The sequence below is a fragment of the Scyliorhinus torazame genome, chromosome 18 (assembly GCF_047496885.1).
Source record: "Scyliorhinus torazame isolate Kashiwa2021f chromosome 18, sScyTor2.1, whole genome shotgun sequence".
NCBI lineage: Eukaryota > Metazoa > Chordata > Chondrichthyes > Carcharhiniformes > Scyliorhinidae > Scyliorhinus > Scyliorhinus torazame.
In genome coordinates, this window is record NC_092724.1 from 67,730,662 (window position 1) to 67,754,570 (window position 23,909).

General features: G+C 47.9%; 1 protein-coding gene across 5 annotated transcripts in view; it reads right to left on the bottom strand.

Annotated features, from left to right (window-relative positions):
- Positions 1-23,909, bottom strand: part of eps15l1a (epidermal growth factor receptor pathway substrate 15-like 1a) — a 607,694-nt gene that overhangs the window by 208,153 nt on the left and 375,632 nt on the right. For all 5 annotated transcript variants that reach the window (XM_072482837.1, XM_072482838.1, XM_072482840.1 and 2 more), the window contains one exon: positions 6,803-6,882. In XM_072482837.1, the coding sequence (XP_072338938.1) occupies positions 6,803-6,882 (80 nt within the window). The remainder of the gene's footprint in view (positions 1-6,802; positions 6,883-23,909) is intronic.

The window sequence follows — 23,909 nt, forward strand, 5'->3', positions numbered from 1 at the left end:
TAGAAAACTCCTAACAAGGTGACTGCTCCTTTCCTAGTTCTGACTTCAACCCATACTACCTCAGTCGGCTGATACTCCTCGAACTGCCTTTCTGCAGCTCAGCTGTTATACTATCTCTAATTAACAATGCCACCCCCTCCCACCTCTTTTACCACCCTCCCTAATCTTATTGAAACATCTATAACCAGGGACCTCCAACAACTATTTCTGCCCCTCTTCTATCCAAGTTTCCGTGATGGCCACCACATCGTATTCCCAAGTACCGATCCATGCCTTAAGTTCACCCACCTTATTCCTGATGCTTCTTGCGTTGAAGTATACACACTTTAACCCATCTCCGTGCCTGCAAGTACTCTCCTTTGTCAGTGTTCCCTTCCCCACTGCCTCATTACACGCTTTGGCGTCCTGAATATCAGCTACCTTAGTTGCTGGACTACAAATCCGGTTCCCATTCCCCAGCCAAATTACTTTAAACCCTCCCGAAGAGTACTAGGAAACTTCCCTCCCAGGATATTGGTGCCCCTCTGGTTCAGATGCAACCCGTCCTGCTTGTACAGGTCCCACCTTCCCCAGAATGCGCTCCAATTATCCAAATACCTGAAGCCCTCCCTCCTACACCATTCCTGCAGCCACGTGTTCAGCTGCACTCTCTCCCTATTCCTAGCCTCGCTATCACGTGGCACCGGCAACAAACCAGAGATGACAACTTTGTCTGTCCTGGCTTTTACCTTCCAGCCTAACTCCCTAAACTCGTTTATTACCTCCACACCCCTTTTCCTACCTACGTCGTTGGTACCAATGTGCACCACGACTTCTGGCTGCTCCCCCTCCCCCTTAAGGATCCTGAAGACACGGTCCGAGACATCCCTGGCCCTGGTACCCGGGAGGCAACATACCTTCCGGGAGTCTCGCTCGCGACCACAGAATCTCCTATCTATTCCCCTAACCATTGAATCTCCTACAACTATTGCTTTTCTATTCTCCCCCCTTCCCTTCTGAGCCCCAGAGCCAGACTCAGTGCCAGAGACCTAGCCGCTAGGGCCTTCCCCGGATAGGTCAACCCCCCAACAGCATCCAAAACGGTATACTTGTTTTGAAGGGGAACGGCCACGAGGGATCCCTGCACTGTCTGCCTGTTTGTTTATTTTCCCCTGACTGTAACCCAGCTATTCTTGTCCTGTACCTTGGGTGTGGTTACCACCCTGTAACTCTTCTCTATCACCCCCTTTGCCTCCCGGATGATCCGAAGTTCATCCAGCTTCAGCTCCAGTTCCCTAACACGGTCTTTGAGGAGCTGGAGTTGGGTGCACTTCCCGCAGGTATAGTCAGCGGGGACACCGGTGGTATCCCTCACCACCCACATCCTACAGGAGGAGCATGCAACTGGCCTAGCCTCCATCCCCTCTTACCTTACAGAATATAGCTGCCCTGTGGACCAACTGGATCTCCGCCCTCCGACTCTGCTCCCAGTCAGCTGCACTCTCTGTAAACTCCTGGCTCTCTTCTCACTCTTTGCGGAAATGTAAGAAACAAAATGAAAGGAGCACCTTACTCCCTCCTCACCTAACACCCACAGTCACCAAACTCTCACTATAGCACTCAAATGCACCAAATTCAGCACTCCCTCGGTCACCAAATTCTCACTATAGCACTCAAATGCACCAAATTCAGCACCCCCTCAGTCACCAAATTCTCACTATAGCACTCAAATGCACCAAATTCAGCACTCAGTGCAAACAAAGTCTGCACTGTAGGGGATAACATTTATACTGTGAATCTAGCCTCTGAAAACTGGCCTAATCCAATTAACTAATTAACAAGCTCCAGCTGCAAGTGCCTACAAGTAGAAGCTTTGTTTAAAGCTGATTGAAAATTCACCTTCTTCTAAACCAAACAGCAACTTTTAAGTTAATTAACAAATTACAAATTTAGCAAACACAACATTGTGCTGGTTTCCGCACCATTGTCCATTAAACATTCCATATGTGACAATAATTTACAAGTACACCCAGCAGAGGGCAGTAGAGCAGAGCTGCTGATTGGCTGTTGCGGGGGAAATTTGCGTACGTCCGTGTGCTCACCCTAACCTGAAGATGGTTTGTGGAGGAGCTGTTGTCAAATGACACTTGCTGAGTGATAGCTTGCTGAGAAGGGGAGTGAATAACAGGTAAGTTCTTTCTTTCTTTTTTTTTTTAAATCTGGAGGAGATGGCAGGGAAGGTAGTGCAATGTTCCTCCTGCAGAATGTTTGAGGTGAGGGACGCCGTCAGTGTCCCTGCTGATTTCATCTGTGTGAAGTGCACCCATCTCCAGCTCCTCAGAAACCACATTAGGGAACTGGAGCTGGAGCTGGATGAACTTCGGATCATTCGGGAGGCAGAGGTGGTCATAGATAGAAGCTTCAGGAATGTAGTTACTCCGAAGAATACAGTTAGATGGGTGACGGTGAGAGGGGCTGGGAGGAAGCAGTCAGTACAGGGATCCCCTGTGGTCGTTCCCCTTAGTAACAAGTATACCGCTTTGGATAATGTTTGGGGGGGGGGGGGTGGGGGGGGGAGAGACATACCAGGGGTAAGCCATGGGGTACAGGTCTCTGGCACAGAGTCTGTCCCTGTTGCTCAGAAGGGAAGGGGAGAGAGGAGTAGAGCATTAATCATTGGAGACTCTATAGTTAGGGGGACAGATAGGAGATTCTGTGGGAACGAGAGAGACTCGCGGTTGGTGTGTTGTCTCCCAAGTGCCAGGGTGCGTGATGTCTCGGATCGTGTTTTCGGGATCCTTAAGGGGGAGGGGGAGCAGCCCCATGTCGTGGTACACATAGGTACCAACGACATAGGTAGGAAAAGGGATAGGGATGTAAGGCAGGAATTCAGTGGGCTTGGGTGGAACTCCATAGTTAGGGGGATAGATAGGAGTCTGTGGGAACGAGAGAGACTCACGGTTGGTGTGTTGCCTCCCTGGTGCCAGGGTGCGTGATGTCTCGGATTATGTTTTCGGGATCCTTAAGGGGGAGGGGGAGCAGCCCCAAGTCGTGGTACACATAGGTACCAACGACATAGGTAGGAAAAGGGATAGGGATGTAAGGCAGGAATTCAGTGGGCTTGGGTGGAAACTTAGATCTAGGACAAACAGAGTTATTATCTCTGGGTTGTTACCCGTGCCACGTGATGGCGAGACAAGGAATAGGGAGAGAGAGGAGTTGAACACGTGACGACAGGGATGGTGCAGGAGGGAGGGTCTCAGATTTCTGGATAATTGGGGCTCATTCTGGGGTCGGTGGGACCTCTAAAAACGGGAGTGTCTGCACCTGGACCAGACGGGTGCCAATATCCTGGGGGGGGAAATTTGCTAATGCTCTTCGGGAGGGTTTAAACTAGTTCAACAGGGGCTTGGGAACCTGAATTGTCGCTCCAATGTACAGGAGGTTGAGAGTAGTGAGGTCATGAGTAAGGTTTCCAAGTTGCAGGAGTGTACCGGCAGGCAGGAAGGTGGTTTAAAGTGTGTCTTCTTCAATGACAGGAGCATCCGGAATAAGGTGGGTGAACTTGCGGCATGGGTTGGTACCTGGGACTTCGATGTTGTGGCCATTTCGGAGACATGGATAGAGCAGGGACAGGAATGGTTGTTGCAGGTGCCGGGGTTTAGATATTTCAGTAAGCTCAGGGAAGGTGGTAAAAGAGGGGGAGGGGTGGCATTATTAATCAAGGACAGTATTACGGTGGCAGAAAGGACGTTTGATGAGGACTCGTCTACTGAGGTAGTATGGGCTGAGGTTAGAAACAGGAAAGGAGAGGTCACCCTGTTAGGGGTTTTCTATAGGCCTCTGAAAAGTTCCAGAGATGTAGAGGAAAGGATTGCAAAGATGCTTCTGGATAGGAGCGAAAGCAACAGGGTAGTTGTTATGGGGAACTTTAACTTTCCAAATATTTACTGGAAACGCTATAGTTCGAGTACTTTAGATGGGTCCGTTTTTGTCCAATGTGTGCAGGAGGGTTTCCTGACACAGTATGTAGATAGGCCAATGAGAGGCGAGGCCATATTGGATTTGGTACTGGGTAATGAATCAGGACAGGTGTTAGATTTGGAGGTAGGTGAGCACTTTGGTGATAGTGACCACAATTCGATTACGTTTATTTTAGTAATGGAAAGGGATAGGTATATACCGCAGGGCAAGAGTTATATCTGGGGGAAAGGCAATTACAATGCGATGAGGCATGACTTAGGATGCATCGGATGGAGAGAGAAACTGCAGGGGATGGGCACAATGGAAATGTGGAGCTTGTTCAAGGAACAGCTACTGTGTGTCCTTGATAAGTATGTACCTGTCAGGCAGGGAGGAAGTGGTCGAGCAAGGGAACCGTGGTTTACTAAAGCAGTCAAAACACTTGTCAAGAGGAAGAAGGAGGCTTATGTAAAGATGAGACATGAAGGTTCAGTTAGGGCGCTCAAAAGTTACAAGTTAACTAGGAAGGACCTAAAGAGAGAGCTAAGAAGAGCCAGGAGGGGACATGAGAAGTCTTTGGCAGGTAGGATCAAGGATAACCCTAAAGCTTTCTATAGATATGTCAGGTATAAACGAATGACTGGGGGAAAGAGTAGCCAGTCAAGGACAGTACTGAGAAGTTGTGCTTGGAGTCCGAGGAGATAGAAGAGGTGCTAAATGAATATTTTTCATCAGTATTCACACAGGAAAAAGACAACGTTGTTGAGGAGAATACTAAGATTCAGGCTACTAGACTAGAAGGGCTTGAGGTTCATAAGGAGGTGTTAGCAATTCCGGAAAGTGTGAAAATAGATAAGTCCCCTGGGCCAGATGGGATTTATCCTAGGATTCTCTGGGAAGCTACGGAGGAGAATGTGGAGCCTTTGGCTTTGATCTTTAAGTCATCTTTGTCTACAGGAATAGTGCCAGAAGACTGGAGGATAGCAAATGTTGTCCTCTTGTTCAAGAAGGGGAGTAGAGGCACCCTGGTAACTATAGACCAGTGAGCCTTACTTCTGTTGTGGGCAAAATCTTGGAAAGGTTTATAAGAGATGGGATGTATAATCACCTGGAAAGGAATAATTTGAATAGCGATAGTCAACACGGTTTTGTGAAGGGTAGGTCGTGCCCCACAAACCTTATTGAGTTCTTTGAGAAGGTGACCAAACAGGTGGATGAGGGTAAAGCAGTTGATGTGGTGTATATGGATTTCAGTAAAGCGTTTGATAAGGTTCCCCATGGTATGCTACTGCAGAAAATACGGAGGCATGGGATTCAGGGTGATTTAGCAGTTTGGATCAGAAATTGGCTAGCTGGAAGAAGACAAAGGGTGGTGGTTGATGGGAAATGTTCAGACTGGCGTCCAGTTACTAGTGGTGTACCACAAGGATCTGTTTTGGGGCCACCGCTGTTTGTCATTTTTATAAATGACCTGGAGGAGGGCGTAGAAGGATGGGTGAGTAAATTTGCAGATGACACTAAAGTCGGTGGAGTTGTGGACAGTGCGGAAGGATGTTACAAGTTATAGAGGGACATAGGTAAGCTGCAGCGCTGGGCTGAGAGGTGGCAAATGGAGTTTAATGCAGAAAAGTGTGACGTGATTCATTCTGGAAGGAATAACAGGAAGACTGAGTACTGGGTTAATGGTAAGATTCTTGGCAGCGTGGATGAGCAGAGAGATCTCGGTGTCCATGTACATAGATCCCTGAAAGTTGCCACCGAGGTTGAGAGGGGTGTTAAGAAGGCGTACGGTGTGTTAGCTTTTATTGGTAGAGGTATTGAGTTTCGGAGCCATGAGGTCATGTTGCAGCTGTACAAAACTCTGGTGTGGCCGCATTTGGAGTATTGCGTGCAATTCTGGTCGCCGCATTATAGGAAGGATGTGGAAGCATTGGAAAGGGTGCAGAGGAGATTTACCAGAATGTTGCCTGGTATGGAGGGAAGATCTTATGAGGAAAGGCTGAGGGACTTGAGGCTGTTTTCGTTAGAGAGAAGGAGGTTAAGAGGTGACTTAATTGAGGCATACAAGATGATCAGAGGATTGGATAGGGTGGACAGTGAGAACCTTTGTCCTCGGATGGTGATGTCTAGCACGAGGGGACATAGCTTTAAATTGAGGGGAGATAGATATAAGACAGATGTCAGAGGTAGGTTCTTTACTCAGAGAGTAGTAAGGGCGTGGAATGCCCTGCCTGCAACAGTAGTGGACTCGCCAACACTAAGGGCATTCAAATGGTCATTGGATAGACATATGGACGATAAGGGAATAGTGTAGATGGGCTTTAGAGTGGTTTCACAGGTCGGGGCAACATCGAGGGCCGAAGGGCCTGTACTGCGCTGTAATGTTCTATGTTCTATGTTCAATCTAGTACACCATTAAGTGCCCATAAAACTGCACAGGCAGAATCTCCCTCTCCACCGTGCCCCCAACCAATGCTGCAACAAGACACTGAGGGCTTCCTCACAAATAAGGCTGGATAATGGCAGCTTCACAACTGGCTTGGGAGTTAGTCTGTCATGCAGTCAAGGGAAGGTACATGGTCTTTCCCTAATGCATGAAATTTGCTGCATATATCACCACGGCATTCCAAATGGTACCACACAAAATGTCTAATTATAAAGACATCTACCACTAGATGGATCTTGATCAACTCCAGAACTGCTGACCCCCGAACCATTACTGACAGTATCACTGCTGAACAAGGGGAATTATATCCATCCTAGCTTTCTGTGGCAAGTGCAAGGAGCGATCAACTGATTCAAGTACAGAGAAGTTAATTCAGCAAATACTCATACTTTAAAGACCCAAACTATATATTACCGTGGACATCTGGGTAAAGTCTGCGAAACCTCCACTCCCAAAGGCACTACTTCCAAAGGGGTCCAATGTCCCAAATGGATCTGTAAACATAAACAACAACCCAGTTACAGGTTCTGTCAGCAATACTAAATACCTTCATTATTACCCTCAAAGTGTAAATCTCTCCAATTTGAGGCATGAAGCAACTTTAATAGAAATTTTCTATTTTCTGAACAGATTTTCACTCATCATAAACAGGGCTGCAATACTGCATACTTCACACTTGTACTGTGCTCCATAAAAATGTATCAACAGCCCTGCAGAAATTGCATTCAATCTTACCAATAAGTAAAAAAAACAGTATAAACATGAGACACTGGAGATAAAATCTCATTTAACAGACTTAACAGTTTGAGCCTCTATGTAACATTTTTTGAAGAAGCAGGCATCCTTAATTTCAGTGACGGCAAAGGTTTGAAGCTTTACGCACGTGAAGTGTGAGACAGCCTGAGTGAGGCAGCCAGAGTGGGGATTGAAAGTTGGTCATTTGGAGCAGTGTGGTAATTCGGTGCAGAGTGGGAGGAAGTGCTTTTTCCCTTTTTATTTTGTTTTCTTTCTTTTTGCTTTGTAACTGTTAATCTGCACGGAGAGATCCAGAGAGCATCCTTGGAAGGTAAGTTATATAAAGACCTACCTCAGGTATTTGCAGTGATAAGTGAAGGTAAGTATTTAATACATTTTCTTAAATAATTTAATTGATGATCGAAATGTTGGTCAGTGAGGCTAAGTGCTGCACTTGTGAAATGTGGGGGATCCGTGATGCTTCTAACGTCTCAAACGACAACATCTGCAGGAGGTGCACCCAATTGCAGCTCTTAACAGACGGCATGGATAGGTTGGAGCAGCAGTTGGATGCACTTAGGAGCATGAAGGTGGCAGAAAGCGCCATTAACAGGAGTTTTAGTGATGTGGTGACACCCAAGGTGCAGGCAGATAGGTGGGTGACCGCTAGAAGGAGCAGGCAGTCAGTGCAGGAATCCTCTGTGGTCATCCCCCTCTCTCTTCAGTCACTTCATGCATATCATGGGCACGGTAGCACAGTGATTAGCACTGTTGCTTCACAGCAGCCACAGACCCTGGTTCGATTCCCGGCTTGGGTCACTGTCTATGCGGAGTCTGCACATTCTCCCATGTCTGCGTGGGCTTCTTCCAGATGCTCCACTTTCCTCCCACAAGTCCAGAAACACTGCTGTTAGGTGAATTGAACATTCTGATTTGTCCCTCAGTGTTTCTAAACAGGTGCCATAGTGTGTTTTCCAGGTCTTCCATTTTTCCTCGCAGATCCTTGTTAGTGTCCATCACCTTCCGCACCTCCTTCCCCATCGAGGCAAGTTGATCACCGTGCTGCAGTAACGTCTCCTCCACTTCCTTCAGCACCTCCCTTTGCTCTCGCACCTCCGCCACTGCGCTCGCCACCTCCGTCCTCACCGGGGAAACCACCTCCTCCACCAGCACACTCAAACCTCCCTCATCTCCTTCCTCACCGTCTCCATGCATTTCGCAATCTGCGCCAACTGCTTTTCGAATTCCACAGCCATCACCTTAGTTATTTCTTCAGCCGTAAGCAGTGCGGCCTTCCCTGGTGCTCCAGCCTCCATTTTTCCTGGTGACCCCGCAGTGGCCTTTCCACTCCCTGACGGACCTTGAGCTGTTTTTTTTTTTTACGGCCGTTTTTTTGCTCACCCTTGACATTTTTCTTTTTTTTTCTGTGCCTTCACTGTGCCTCCTCCGTGCCTTCTCCCTGCTTCTGCCGCCTCCGTGGACCCTGGGACCGGGCTTAAAGCACCGAAAATGCCGTTCCCGAACGGGAGCCCTCCATTGTGCGTCCGCCTCCCGCCCGCTGTCACCGGAAGTCCAAACTTAACCTTCTCAAGGGTCAAGTATTCCAACAGGTCCCCCCGCCACGGCAGGGCACTGGGTGGAGAGGCTGCTCTCCATCCCAGCAGGATCCGCCTTTGGGCGATCAACGAGGCGAAGGCTATGATATCTGCCTCCGCTCCCGTTTCCAACCCTGGCTGGTCCGACACCCTGAATATGGCCTCCTGGGGGCCCGGGTCCAGTTTCACACGCACCACCTTGGAAATTACCCTAAACACCTCCTTCCAGTACTCCCCTAGCTTTGGACAGGACCAAAACATATGAACGTGATTCGCGCCCCCCCCACCCCCCCCCCCCCCCAAACGCTCACACACATCCTCTACTCCTTCAAAAAATCGGCTCAACCTCGCCCTCGTGAGGTGCGCTCAATATACCACCTTCAGCTGCATCAGCCCCAACCTCGCACGAGGTGGAGGTATTCACTCTCCGGAGCACCTCACACCAGACCCCCTCCTCTATAACCTCCCCCAGCTCTTCCTCCCACCTAGCTTTGATCCCTTCCAGTGGTGCCTTATCCTCTTCCAAAATAGCTCCGTACACCGCTGACACTGCCCCTTCTCCAGTCCCCTTGTCGTCAACACCTCCTCCAGCAATGTGGAGGCCGGTTCCTCTGGGAAGCTCTGTATCTCCTTCCTGGCAAAATCCCGAACCTGCATGTACCTAAACACTTCTCCCTGCTCTAGCCCATACTTCGCTTCCAGCTCCCTCAATCCTGCAAACCGACCCCGAAGAAACAAATCTTTTAGCGTCCTAATCCCCTTCTCTTCATATTTCCGAAAAGTTCCATCCCACCTCCCTGGCTAAAATCTGTGGTTCCCCCGAATCGGCATTTCCCTTGACCCTAAACCCAACCCGAAGTGTTGGCGAAACTGCCTCCAGATTTTCAATGAAGCTATTATTACCGGACTCCCTGAATATTTCCCCGGAGCTATCGGGAGCGGCGCCGTTGCAAGTGCCTTCAGCCCCAACCCCCTGCACAAACTCTCCTCCATTCTGACCCACTGAGAATCAACCCCTCTGACCCAGCTCCGCACTTTCTCCACGTTCGCCGCCCAGTAGTAGTACAACAGGTTTGGGAGACCCAAACCCCCTGCCTGCCTTCCCCCCTGTAGCAGCACCTTTCTCACTCTGGCCACCTTCCCTCCCCATATGAATGAGGTAATCCTTCCCTCAATCTCCCCGAAAAAAGACTTTGGCAGGAAAATCGGTAGGCATTGAAAAATAAACAGGAATCGCAGCAACACATTCATTTTAACCACCTGTACCCGACCCGCCAGTGACAGAGGAAGGCCATCCCAACTTGCCAGATCGGCTTTCACTCTCCCCACCAAACTAGTGATGTTGTACCTGCGAAGCCTCCCCCACTCCCGGGCAACCTGCACCCCCAGATCCTAAAATGAGTCCCTGCTCTACGGAATGGCAGCTCCCCCACCCCCGGCCGAGACACCACAAAGTACTCACTCTTGTCCAGGTTCAACTTGTACCCTGAGAAAGACCCAAATACCCGCAGTAGCTCCAATATTCCTCCTATCAATGCACTTGGCTCCGACACATACAGCAGCACTATTCCTTTCCATGCTCCCGAACTTCTCAATGCGATGGCCAACGGCTCAATCGCAAGTGCAAACAGCAGGGGGGACATAGGACATCCCTGTCTCGTCCCACGGTGGAGAGAAAAGTATCTTGAACTGATATTATTTGTGCGGACACTCGCCTTCGGTTCCTTATATAATAGCTTTACCCAGTTCACAAACCTTGGTCCAATCCCAAACCGCTCCAGCACTGCCATCAGGTACCCCCATTCTACCCGATCAAAAGCCTTCTCGGCGTCCAATGCCACAACTACCTCTGTTTCCTTTCTTTCCGCCGGTGCCATAACAACGTTCAAAACCCTCCTAATGTTCAAAAACAGCTGCCACCCTTTCACGAACCCCGTCTGATCCTCCCCTATCACCTTCGGAAGGGACTCCTCCAGCCTACCCACCAGTACCTTCGCCAACACTTTTACGTCCACATTCAGAAGTGATATGGGCCAATACGACCCACACTCCGTCGGATCCTTATCTTTTTTTAGTAACAGGGAAATCGATGCCTGCCCCAAGGTTTGCGGCAACACCCCCTTCCCTATCGCCTCCTCAAACATCCCCACCATCAGGGATGCCAACCTATCCTTAAATTTTTTATAATATTCCACCGGAAACCCATCCGGCCCTGCCACCTTCCCCGACTGCATCCTCCCAATCGCATCCTTTATCTCCTGCAGTCCACTATTGCTCCTTCTAATGTAGCCCTGTCCGCCTCCCCTAGCCTCGGGTACTCCAACCCATCTAGAAATTCCTGCATCTCACGGTCTCCCCCGAGTGGCTCTGACTTGTACAACCTCTCATAAAACTCCTCAAAAACCTTGTTAATCAGCACTGGGGCCACCACCAACTTCCCTGCCCTATCCTTCACCTGAAGAATTTCTCTTGCCACTGCCTCTGTCCGGAGCTGACCTGCTAACATACCTGACCTGCCTTATCTCCATGTTCATAAACTGCACCCCTTGCTCATCTCAGTTGGCGCACCGCCTTCCGGGTGGACAGCCGGTCAAAGCTCGCCTGTAGTTCCTTCCTCTTTTCCAGCTTCGCCGGGTCCCCATCCCCTGCATACCTCCTATCTACCTCCAACATCACTAGAGCAATAGTTAATGGGGACTCTATAGTTAGGGGTACAGATCAGCACTTCTGTGAACGTGAAAGAGACGAATGGTGGTATGTTGCCTCCCTGGTGCCAGGACCCAAAATGTCGCTGAATGGGCAGAAAGCATTCTGAAGGGCATTCTGAAGTGAACAGCCAGAGGTCGTGGCACATATTGGTACTAATGACATAAGTAGGAAGAGTGACAAGATCCTGCAGCAGCAGTTTAGGAAGTTCGGTAGAAAGTTAAAAAGCAGGGCCAGTGAGGCTAGAAATAGGAAGATAGTACAGCTCGACATGTGGCTAAACAGCTGGTGCAGGAGGGAGGGTTACAGACATCTGGACCATTGGGATCTCTTCAGGGGCAGGTGGGACCTGTACAAGAAGGATGGGGTGCATGTAAACTGGAGGGGCATAAATATTCTGGCCGGGAGGTTTTCTAGTGTCACAGAGGTGGATTTAAACTAGTTTGGCAGGGGGAGTGGGAACCAAAGCAAAGGTGAACTAACTGAAGGGAAACTAGAGAGTAGTGCAGCCAGTAAGACTCAGAGGAAGAGCAGGCAGCGTTGTGCTTGCTGATCAAAGGGTCTGGTGGACTGAAGTGCATTTGTTTCAATGCAAGAAATCAATGCAAGAAGTGTAACAGGTAAGGCAGAAAAACTTAAGAGCTTGGATTAGTACTTGAAATTATGATGTTGTTGCCATTACAGAGTCTTGGTTAAGGCTAGGACGGGATTGGCAACTCAATGTTCCAGGATACAGATGTTTCAGGCAACAGGGAGATGTTAAAGGGGTGGGGGAGTTGCACTACTGCTTAAGGAGAATATCGCAGCTGTACTGCGGGAGATCACCTCGGATGGCTCATACAGCGAGGCAATATGGGTAGAGCTCAGGGTGGAGTCACAATGCTGGGGGTTTACTATCGGCTTCCCAACAGCTAGCGGGAGATAGAGGATCAGATATGTAGGCAGATTTTTGGCAAGGTGTAAAAGTAACAGGGTTGTTGTGGTGGGTGATTTTAACTTCCCCTATATTGACTGGGACTCACTTAGTGCTGGGGGCGTGAATGGGGCAGAGCTTTTAAGGAGTATCTAGGAGGGTATGTAGATAGTCCAACTCAGGAAGGGGCCGTACTGGACCTGCTATTGGGGAATGAGCCCAGCCAAATGGTTGATGTTTCAGTAGGAGAGCAGTTCGGGAACAGTGACCACAATTCAGTAAGCTTTAAAGGTACTGATGGATTAGGATAAGTATAGTCCTCAGGTGAAGGTGCTAAATTGGGAGAACGTTAATTACAACAATATTAGTCAGAAACTGAAGAATGTAGATTGGGGGCAGATGTTTGAGGGCAAATCAACAGCTGGGATGTGGGAGGCTTTCAGGTGTAAGTTGATAGGAATTCAGGACCAGCACGTTCCTATAAGGATGAAAGATAAGTATGGCAAGTTTCGAGAACCTTGGATAACGAGAGATATTGTGAGCCCAGTCAAAAAGAAAAAGGAAGCATTTGTCAAGGCTAGGAGGCTGGGAACACACAAAGCAAGAGTGGAATACAAACTTAAGAAAGAAACTTTAGCAAGGAGTCAGGAGGGCTAAAAGGGGTCACGAAAGGTCATTGGCCAGCAGGATTAAGGAAAATCCCACGGCTTTTTATACATATATAAAGAGCAAGAGGGTAGCCAGGGAGAGGATTGGCCCACTCAAGGACAGGAGAGGGAATGAATGCGTGGAGCCAGAGGAAATGGGCAAGGTATTAAATGAGTACTTTGCATCAGTATTCACCAAAGAGAAGAACTTGTTGGATGATGAGCTTGGGGAAGGGTGTGTAGTTTGAGTCATGTTGAAATCAAAAAGGAGGTATTGGGGTCTTGAAAAACATTAAGGTAGACAAGTCCCCAGGGCCTGATGGGATATACCCCAGAATACTGAGAGACGCAAGGGAGGAAATTGCTGGGGCCATGAGAGAAATCTTTGTATCCTCACTGGCTACAGGGGAGGTCCCAGAGGATTGGAGAATAGCCAATGTTGTTCCTTTGCTTAAGAAGGGTAGCAAGGATAATCCAGGTAATTACAGGCCGGTGAGGGTTCCGTGAGTGGTAGGGAAACTATTGGAGAGGATTCTTCGAGATAGGATTTATCCCCCCTTGGAAATGAGTGGACATATTAGGGAGAGACAACATGGTTTTGTGAAGGGGAGGTCATGTCTCACTAACTTGATCGGGTTTTTAGAGGAAATGACAAAGCCAGGGTCCCAGGTTCGATTTCCCGCTGGGTCATTGTCTGTGCCGAGTCTGCACGTTCTCCCAGTGTCTGCATGGGTTTCCTCCGAGTGCTCCGGTTTCCTCCCACAGTCCTAAGACGTGCAGGTTAGGTGGATTGGCCATGCTAAATTGCCCTTAGTGCCCAAAAAGGTTAGGAGGGCTTATTGGGTTACGGTGATAGGGTGGAAGTGAGGGCTTAAGTGGGTCGGTGTCGACTCCATGGGCCGAATGACCTCCTTCTGCACTGTATGTTCTCTGAATTCTAAGAAGATGGATATAGAACTGGCTCATAGAAGACAGAGGGTAGCAGTGGCAGGGTGGGTTTCTGAATGTAAGGCCACACTTGGAATATAGTGTTCAATTCTGGTCGCCATGCCACCAGAAGGATGAGGAGGCTTTGGAGCGGGTACTGAAAAGATTTACCAGGATGTTGCCTGGTATGGAGGGCATTAGCTATGAGGAGAGGTTGGAGAAACTTGGTTTGTTCTCATTGGAATGACGGAGGTGGAGGCCGACCTGATAGAAGTCTACAAGATTATGAGGGTAATGGTCAAAGTGGATTGTCAGAAGCTTTTTCCCAGGGTGGAAGAGTCAATTACCCGGGGGCATAGGTTTAAGGTGCGAGGGGCAAGGTGTAAAGGAGATGTACGAGATAGGTTTTTTTTATACAGAGGGTGGAACCCGCTGCCGGAGGAGGTAGTGGAAGCAGATACGATAGTGACTTTTAAGGGGCATCTTGACAAATACATGAATAGGATAGGAATAGAGGGATACGGTCCCCGGAAGGGTAGGGGGTGTTAGTTCAGACAGGCAGCATGGTTGGTGCAGGCTTGGAGGGCCGAAGGGCCTGTTCCTGTGCTGTAATTTTCTTTGTTCTTGGTTTCCCACAAACTACCTCATAGTGACTGAATGAAAAATCTCATTTTGATTAGTAATTAAAAGCTATTCCCCAACATTGTAACAAACACTCCCCCCCCCCCCCCCCCCCTCTCTTCCCCAGAAACACAAAATGTGGCTCAGAAAATGCTTTGTGCTTCACACAGCTGGAAAATATACTATTTCAGTTTTCAAAATTCATTCATGCTCTGCTATTGCAGTTTTTTTATTTTTTGTTCATGGGATGTGGGTGTTGCCCATCCGTATTTAAACCTCGATGGTGGTGGCGATCTGCCTTCTTGAACCACGCAGTCCTTGTGGCACAGGTAACATCCACAGTGCTGTTAGGGAGAGAGTTCCAAGATTTTGACCCAGCGGCAGTGAAGGAAAGAAGATAGATTTCCAAGTCAGGATGGTGAGTGACTTGGTACTCCCATGTATCTGCTGCCCTTGTCCTTCTAGAAAGTAATGGTCGGAGATTTTGATGTTGCTGTATAAGGAGCCTTGGTGAGTTCCTACAGGCTATCTTGTAGATGGTATACACTGTGGACACTGTGTGGCGGAGGGAGTGCATGCTTGTGGATGACGTGCCAATCAAGCTTTCTCCTGGATGATGGCAAGCTTCTTAGGTGCTACTGCACTCATCCAGCCAAGTGGACTGTATTCCATTATACTCCTGACTTATGCCGTATAGATGATGGCCAGGCTTCGGGCAGTCAGAAAGTGAGTTATGCACAGCAGGATTCCTAACCTCTGATCTACTCATGTAGCCACAGTATTTATGTGGCTTGTCCAGTTCAGTTTCTGATCAATGGTAACCCTCAGTATGTTATAGTGGAGGATTTAGCATGGTAAGGCCATTGACTATTAAAGGGCAATGGTTATATCTCTCTTGTTGGAGATAGTCACTGTCTGGCATTTGTGTGGCACAAATATTACTTGCCATGTCAGCCCAATCCTGGATATTGTCCAGATCTTGCTGCACTTCGACAGCGACTGCTTCATTATCTGTGGGGTCGTAAATGGGGCTGAACATTGTGCAATGTGCAATTATCAGCGAACATCCCCACATCTAATCTTATTATGGAATGAAGGTAATTGATGAAGCAGCAGAAGATGGTTGGACCTAGGACATTACCCTGAAGATCTTCTGCAGTGACGTCTTGGAATTTAGATGATTTACCTCCAGCAATTACATCAATCTTCTTTTGTGCTAGGTATAACTCCAACCAATGGAGTGTTTTCCCCGATTCCCATTTACTGCATTTTTGATGCCATACTTGGTTAAATGCCGTGTTGGTGTCAAGGGCAGTCACCTCACCTCACCTCTGGAGTTCAACTCTTTTGTCCTAGTTCGAGTCAAGGCTATAGCCAGGTCAGGAAACGAATGATCCTGGCGGAACCCAAAATGAATATCATGATCAGGATGTTGCTAGGCCAGTGCTACTTGATAGCACCGTTGGTGATCACTTTACTGATGATCGATGATAGAGCTGGGTTGCATTTGTCCTGCTTTCTGTGTACAAGAAATACTTGGGCAATTATCCACATCACCAGGTAGATTATGTACTGGGACAGCTTGGCTCAGGAGGACACAGCAAGTTCTGGTGCACACATCTTCAGTACTATTGCCAAAATATTATATGAGCCTCTCGCTTTTGCAGCATCCAGAGTCTTCATTTGTTTCTTGATATCAAGCGGAGTGCATCAAATTGGCTGAAGACTGGCATCTGTGATGCTGAGGCACTCTGGAGGAGGCCAAGATGGCCCTTCCATTTGGCAACTCTGGCTGAAGATTGCTGCAAGTGATTCAGCCTTATCTTCTGGACTGATGTGCTGGGCTTTCCCATCATTGACGACGGGGATATTTGTGGAGCCTCCTCCTCCAGTGCATTGATTAATTTTCCACTACCATTCATGATTGGATGGAGCAGGACTGCAGAGCTTGGATCTAATCCAGTGGTTGTGGGTATGCTGTTTGGCATGCAAGTAGTGATGTGTTGTAGCTTCACCAGGTTGAAACCTAATTTTTAGGTATGCCTGGTGTTGCTCCTGGCATACCCCCTTGCACTCTTCATTGAACCAGGGTTGATCCTCTGGTTTGGTAGTAATGGTAGAGCGGAGGATAGATCAGGTCATGAGGTTATGGATTGCGGTTGAGTACAATTCTGCTGCTGCTGATGGCAGCGCCTCATGGTTTTCCAGTCTTGAGTTGCTAGATCGGTTACAAATCTATCCCATTTAGTTGCAACCAGGATGTGAACACTCACCCCTGTTTCGCTCACTGGCAAATCGATCAAGCATGCAAGTAACAGTCACAAATGGTACGGTGATAAACGTTTCGTGATTTTCAAATTAAAAACTAAGTATTACCAAAAAACTCCATCACTTTTGAATCACAGTCAGGAAAAAATAAAATCAATCACAAGGAGAGAGGTTTTATGGCAGTAAAACCACATCTTACGAGTCCAACCTTCATCTCAGTGGCTGTAACGGTCATTCAACAACAGCTTGCATTTACAGAGCACCTTAATTGAATTCAGTGCAGTGTCACAGTGTCATAATTCAAATTTTGAGGAAAAAAATATTAACTCTACGACAGTGTGGTAATGACCCATTCTCAAGAAAACTCTTCTGAAAAACTTAACCGAAAGACACGAGAATGCGACTCGCCTATAATTAGGTCAGCATTGCTCTCATTTCTTTATTGCACAATTAATCTCACAGCTGCTCAGCATTCCATAAATTCACACCATATGTAACAGAGGGAGCTCAATAAACAGAATCCACATTTTTAAGATAAAGTATAGTGCTTTTCCTGTTATTGTCACGTTATGCTCATCACCGCTTTCGGTTTCTCAGCCAAAAGAATGAAGGGTATGCACAATAACAATTCTTCACGCCGTTGTACAGCAACCTGGCAACTTCAATTCCGAACAAACCACTGTACAATTACACTGCTATTAAAGTCACATTTGGCAGTTATTTTACTTCCTTCATAATCCTACTGCAGTTTTGTAGTGATTATAAATCAGCCATTCGTTCAGGCTGAACTGTGTGAACATTCACTCTCTGAAGGCTAGCAACAAGATGGTGAAATGGGACACGGCAGCTCTGAAAAAATAATCAATATGTGGAATTCTCTATTTAAAATAATTGCAGCCCTCTCCTTCACCGATATTGGGAGCAATGAAATGGCCTCATCACATCCGACTCGGTGACGCGACAAGACAGTTAAATTTTGCAAAAGTCCGTTCGCGAGATTTGCAACGCTGGAACGCCTCACGAGATCTCACCAGACGTCACAATCTGAATCTCACTCTCGCTGGGCAAAATCCAGATTAACATATTAAAGTGAGCCATTCAGCTTCTTTAAATATGTCTGCGCCCGATTCTTCCGAGGCTCGGGAACTAACACCTGCGCCTGGGAGACATCGCCATGGCGTCATGTGGCACTGGTCCACACAAATGTGAGCGTAGCAGAGATAGAGGAGGGTTGGCGTTACCGAATTTGGGTGGTTATTATTGGGCAGCCAACGTGGCAATGATCCATAAGTGGGTGATGGAGGGAGAGGGGGCGGCGTGGAAGAGGTTGGAGATGGCGTCCTGCAAAGGAACGAGCCTGGGGGCGCTGGTGACGGCACCGCTGCCGCTCTCGTCGACAAGGTAGACCATGAGCCCGGTGGTGGCGGCAACGCTAAAGATCTGGGGGCAGTGGAGACGGCACAGGGGTGCGATGAGAGCCTCGGTGTGGTCGCCGATCAGAGACAACCATCGGTTTGTCCCAGGAAGGATGGACGGGGGATTTCAGAGCTGGCATCGGGTAGGGATTAGAAGAATGGGGGACCTGTTCATCGACGGGACGTTTGCGAGCTTAGGAGCGCTGGAGGAGAAGTTTGGGCTACCCCCGGGAAACGCTTTCAGGTACATGCAAGTGAGGGCGTTTGTGAGGCGGCAGGTGAGGGAATTTCCGCTACTCCCGGCACAGGGTATTCAAGATAGGGTGATTTCGGACATATGGGTCGGGGAGAGCAAGGTGTCGGCGATATACCAGGAGATGAAAGAGGGGGAGGCTTTGGTAGAGGAGCTGAAGGGTAAATGGGAGGAGGAGTTGGGGGAGGAGATTGAGGAGGGGCTATGGGCTGACGCCCTAAGTAGGGTTAGTTCCTCTTCCTCATGTGCCAGGCTTAGCCTGATACAATTTAAGGTGGTTCATAGAGCGCAAATGATGGGGGCGAGGCTGAGCAGGTTCTTTGGGGTGTAGGACAGATGTGGGAGGTGCTCAGAAAGTCCGGCGAACCATGTCCATATGTTTTGGTCATGTGGGGTTCTGGAGGGGAGTGGCGGGAACAGTATCTAAGGTGGTGAAAGTCCGGGTCAAGCCAAGCTGGGGGCTAGCACTATTTGGAGTAGTGGACGAGCCGGGAGTGCAGGAGGCGAAACAGGCCGGCATTCTGGCCTTTGCGTCCCTAGTAGCCCGGCGAAGGATCTTGCTAATGTGGAAGGAGGCGAAGCCCCCCAGCGTGGAGGCCTGGATAAATGATATGGCCGGGTTTATCAAGGTGGAAAGGATAAAGTTTGCCTTGAGAGGGTCTGCGCAGGGGTTCTACAGGCGGTGGCAACTGTTCCTAGACCATCTCGCGGAGCGTTAGATGAAGGTCGGACAGCAGCAACAGCAACCTGGGGGGTGGGGGGCATCTTTCGTCGGGGGGGGGGTTTCCTCTGGGGGGCATTTGAGCAAGAAAACACATGAAGGATCCGGAAACTGACATGTACGGGAAGAATCCAATGTACAAAGTTTTGTATCTTATTGACTTGCCATGTTCATGTCTTGCCAAGCGAGTTCTTTTTCTTTTCTTTGTTATGGGGGGGGGGGTTGTTTTTAAGGTGTAAAATATTGTTGTTGAAAAATTCTTAATAAAAACATATTTTTAAAAAAAAAGAATTCATGACATGGTATTAAAGAAGCAGACCCAAAAGCTTGGCAACTTGGGACACGACCAGAACATACGATTGTGGTTAGCCGGCAAGAACACCGCTCACATTTCTTTCCACTCCCAAAAAGAAATCACTCATCTTAGTCTTGGTCAGATGAGCGCTATGCACCAACTTGAACTGGATCAGGCTGAGCCGCGCACAGGAGTACGTGGAGTTTACCCTGCAAAGGAGCTCACTCCCCACCTCCTGGTCCAAAATAAATCCCAATTCCCCCACCCACTTTGCCTTCATCTCATCCACCGGGGCCGATTCCGCTGACAAGATCTGGCCATAGATATCCAAAATATTGCCCCATTCGGCCAAAGACAGAATCCTCCTCAATAGAGAGGCCGGTGGTGACAAGGGAAATGAGGAAAAAGTCTTTCAAAAAAAGTTAAGAATCTGGAAGTATCGGAACAAGTTCGGCCCAAAGAGTTCAAACTTTACCGACAGCTCCTCAAAACTGCCAAACCGCCCCTCCACGAACAAGTCCCCAAACCGCTCAAGATCCTACCCCTCCCATGACCTAAAGGTCAAGCCTAAACTTTACGGCACCAAAAGATGGTTACCACAGATAGGGACCAACAACAACATGGAGCTAAACTTAAGCTCCAACTCAATCTACACGTTTGCTGATGACACCACCGTAGGATCTCGAACAACGATGACTCAGAGTACAGGAGCTACTCTCCCCAATCGCTCCCATTAGCTAGCTGACTTCACTGTTAGCAGGGCCACCTTGCCCAGGGTAAAAATGAAAAAAAATACTGCTGCCAGTCTCGGGAAATAGAGTAAAGCAAAACCCCTTCGAAATCATATTCCCACCAGGTGCTATATATTTCCCGTAACAACCATAATCCATATACCACCACCCCCATAACATTAAACCCCCCACAACATCCAAAATGTGAAACAATCTTTTCACTCAAGAATAAAGAAATAGCAACACATATAGACAAGGCACCCCAATACCCCTTTCACCCTCAACAATCAAAAACCTCACTAAGAACACACAATTAACGCAAACTGAGGCCATGTTTTTTAACAAAGACATCAGCCTCCTCTAGTGCATCAAAATAATAGTCCTTTGCCCAATAAGCCTCAAAACCTCACCAGGTACACCACCCCAAACCAAACACCGCCCTTCTACAGGGTGGCTTTGGCCTTGTTGAAAGCCGCCTGCTTCCTTGCCAGTTGAACTCCAACACTCTGGTAGATCCTGATGACGTAAACTTCCCATTTGCAGTCCCGATGCTCCTTGCCCCATTTCAGGGGCCGCTCCTTCTCTTGGAAGCTGTGGAACTGTACAACGACTGCCAGTGGTGATTCGTTCAGCGGGAGCTTCTGATGCGAGCGTCCGATGAGTCCTGTCCAGCTCCGAGTGGATGTGAACACATCCTTCCCCCCATCATCTTCCCAAACTTCTGCAAAAAGTACACAGCGGGAGTCAGGCCTTCCACACCCTGCGACAACCCCACAATTCTGAGGTTCTGCCACCTCGAGCGGTTTTCGAGATCGTCAACCTTAACCCTCAGCATCTTATTCTCGCCAGCCACCAGAGATCCTAACGAGGCAATTTGCTCGTCGAGCTTCGACAAAGCCATTTCAACGTCCTTAATCATCGCACCATGCTCCTTATACAGGTCCCTGCTGCGTCCACATCTGGAGTGTTGTGTGCAGTTTTGGTCTCCTAGTTTGAGGAAGGACATTCTTGTTATTGAGGCTCTCCAGCGTAGGTTCATCAGACTAATTTTTGGGATGGAAGTACTGACATACGAAAAAAGACTGGATCGACTGGGCTTGTACTCACTGGAGTTTAGAAGAATGAGAGGGGATCTCATAGAAACATATAAAATCCTGATGTACTGGACAGACTAGATGCGGGAAAAAAGTTCCCCATGTTGGGGACCTCAGGGTGACACCATCTTTTGGTGCCGTAAAGTTTAGGCCCCACATTTAGGTCATGGGAGGGATAGGATCTTGAGTGGTTTGGGGACTTGTTCATGGAGGGGTGGTTTGGCAGTTTTGAGGAGCTAGAACTAGGGGTCACAGCCTAAGTATAAGGGGTAAGCTATTCAGGTCTGAGATGAGGAAGAACTTCTTCTCTCAGAGAGCTGTGAACTTGTGGAATTCTCTACCAACGTTGGGGCCAGTTCATTGGATATATTCAAGAGGGAGCTGGACGTGGCCCTTGCGGCTAAAGGGATTAAGGGGTATGGAAAGAAAACATGAGTGCGATACTGAATTTGCATGATCAGCCACAATCATATTGAATGGTAGTGTAGGCTCGAAGGACCGAATGGCCGACTCCTGCACCTATTATCTATGTCTCTATTCTCAGAGGTTTTCTCCAGCTTTGACCGTATGGGGCCCAGGGCTTCCTCTGAACGTCTGTCAACATTCAAAGGTCCCCAGACATAACTCTCCACTGCTTCTCTAACTGTTTGTTGAATAGCGTCGTTAGTACACCAGCTAGCCTATCGGCCGTATTTGGAGTTGCTGGAGTCACAGGAGCAGCCTCCGCCATTTTCTCCACCGAGGAGCCTCGTGAAGTCACCAAATCCGTCAATGAAGTTCTTTCCCTAGGTTTCTTTCCCCTGGCCTTTCTTAGCATCTTTTAATGTGGGCCCCTTATATTATCTAGTAGATGGGATTTTTTGAAAAAAATTAACACCAGAAACTGGGCAAAAAAGGCCAAATATCAAGAACCCTTGTGATTGACCTCTCCCTACAAGACACCACCAGAAGTCCACCGTGTCATTTAAAAGGTCTGGTGGCAGCAAGAATACATTTACCGGTGGTCAGCAAAGGATAGGAGGTGTTTCTTTTTTTAAAAGATAGGTTTAAATGAATGTTGTAGAATTTTCATATACCAACTATTCACAACTCATCTCCAGAGTGAAACGGCAGTCGAGTTGAATTCAAGAATCCCAAAACAGCTCAGAACTTAAGGCTAGCATTTTCTTGCCCACCAGTAGTTGTCTTGAATTACTTCAGTCTAAGTAATGAAGATGCTCCCACAGCGCTGTTAGACTGGGAATTCCAACAATGTAAAGGAACTGTAATGTACAACTAAATCATGATGGTGTGATGGAGGGCAAACTGATTGGTGATTATGTTCCCACACAACTACTTCACTTCTCCTAGGTGGTAGCGTTACTTGGGTATGCGAAGTGCTGTCGAAGAAGCCTCAATGAGTTGCTGAAACGAAGATGCACCTAACAGCTACTGCGCAGCAGTAGTGGAGGGAGTGGATGCTTAAATTGCATGGCATGTTGATCAAGCAAACTGCTTCCTCAGGGTGGTGTTAATCATCAAATGTTACTGCAGCTGCACACCGCTTTGCAAGTGGAGAGTACGCTTTTCAGGTTTCCCATAGCCATTGTAGAAATCATATGGTCAGTCACTTGCCTCATAGTACGCAATTTCTGATCTGTGCGAGTCACCTTGGCTTTTTCTGTGTTTATCAAGGTGAGTAATTTGGTCAATAGTGACCCACAGGATGTTGATGGCAGGGTCACAACATATCTAACAGCAGCACGTATGAGAAGTGAAATGCATTATAAGAATGAGAGGGAAGGAGTCAACATGGTCAAATGCACTTTACTCATCAAGTTCAAATAAATTGGGTTTGTTTTTATCCCCTATGTTCTTGGTCTGTATTTAGTGCTGCTTAAAAGTACAGTGTGTGAAGCTTTGGTGAGTGAGGGAATCTCAGGGATTGAGGGGTAATCGCTCTCAAAACTCTAGTTTTGTTTCCATTTAGCAATTAACTAAAAATTACTGTTCAAGTTAAGAGGTAAATCAAGTTTATTCCAGTCTTAACCTGGGATATACAAGCTGTCAGCAGGTGTAATTACTTTATTAGGTAGCTAGCTTAACCTGGTTCCTAAGGTCTAGCAGAGTTGACTCATCATTGTTTTTAGAGTTAAAATACAGGGGTCTTTGACTGCACAGTGTGAAGCCAGGAGATTGGTGAGTGGGGAGGGTCGGTGAAGGGGAAATTATAAATTAAGATAAATACATTTAATTAATAATAAAATAATAATAATCACTTATTGTCACAAGTAGGCTTCAATGAAGTTACTGTGAAAAGCCCCGAACAGTCGCCACATTCCGGCGCCTGTTCGGGGAGGCCGGTACGGGAATTGAACCCGCACTGCTGGCATTATTCTGCATTACAAGCCAGCTGTTTAGCCCACTGTGCTAAACCAGCACTAAGATGGCAGGACAAGTGATGAGTTACAGTTGCAGTATGTGAGAGCTCCTGGATGCCACTGCAATCCATGGCAACCATATCTGTAGTAAGTTCCCATGGCTTCAGGAGCTTCAGCTCAGAGTTGAAGAGATGGAAGCCGAGCTGCAGGCATGGTGATGCATCAGGAAGGATTGGATTG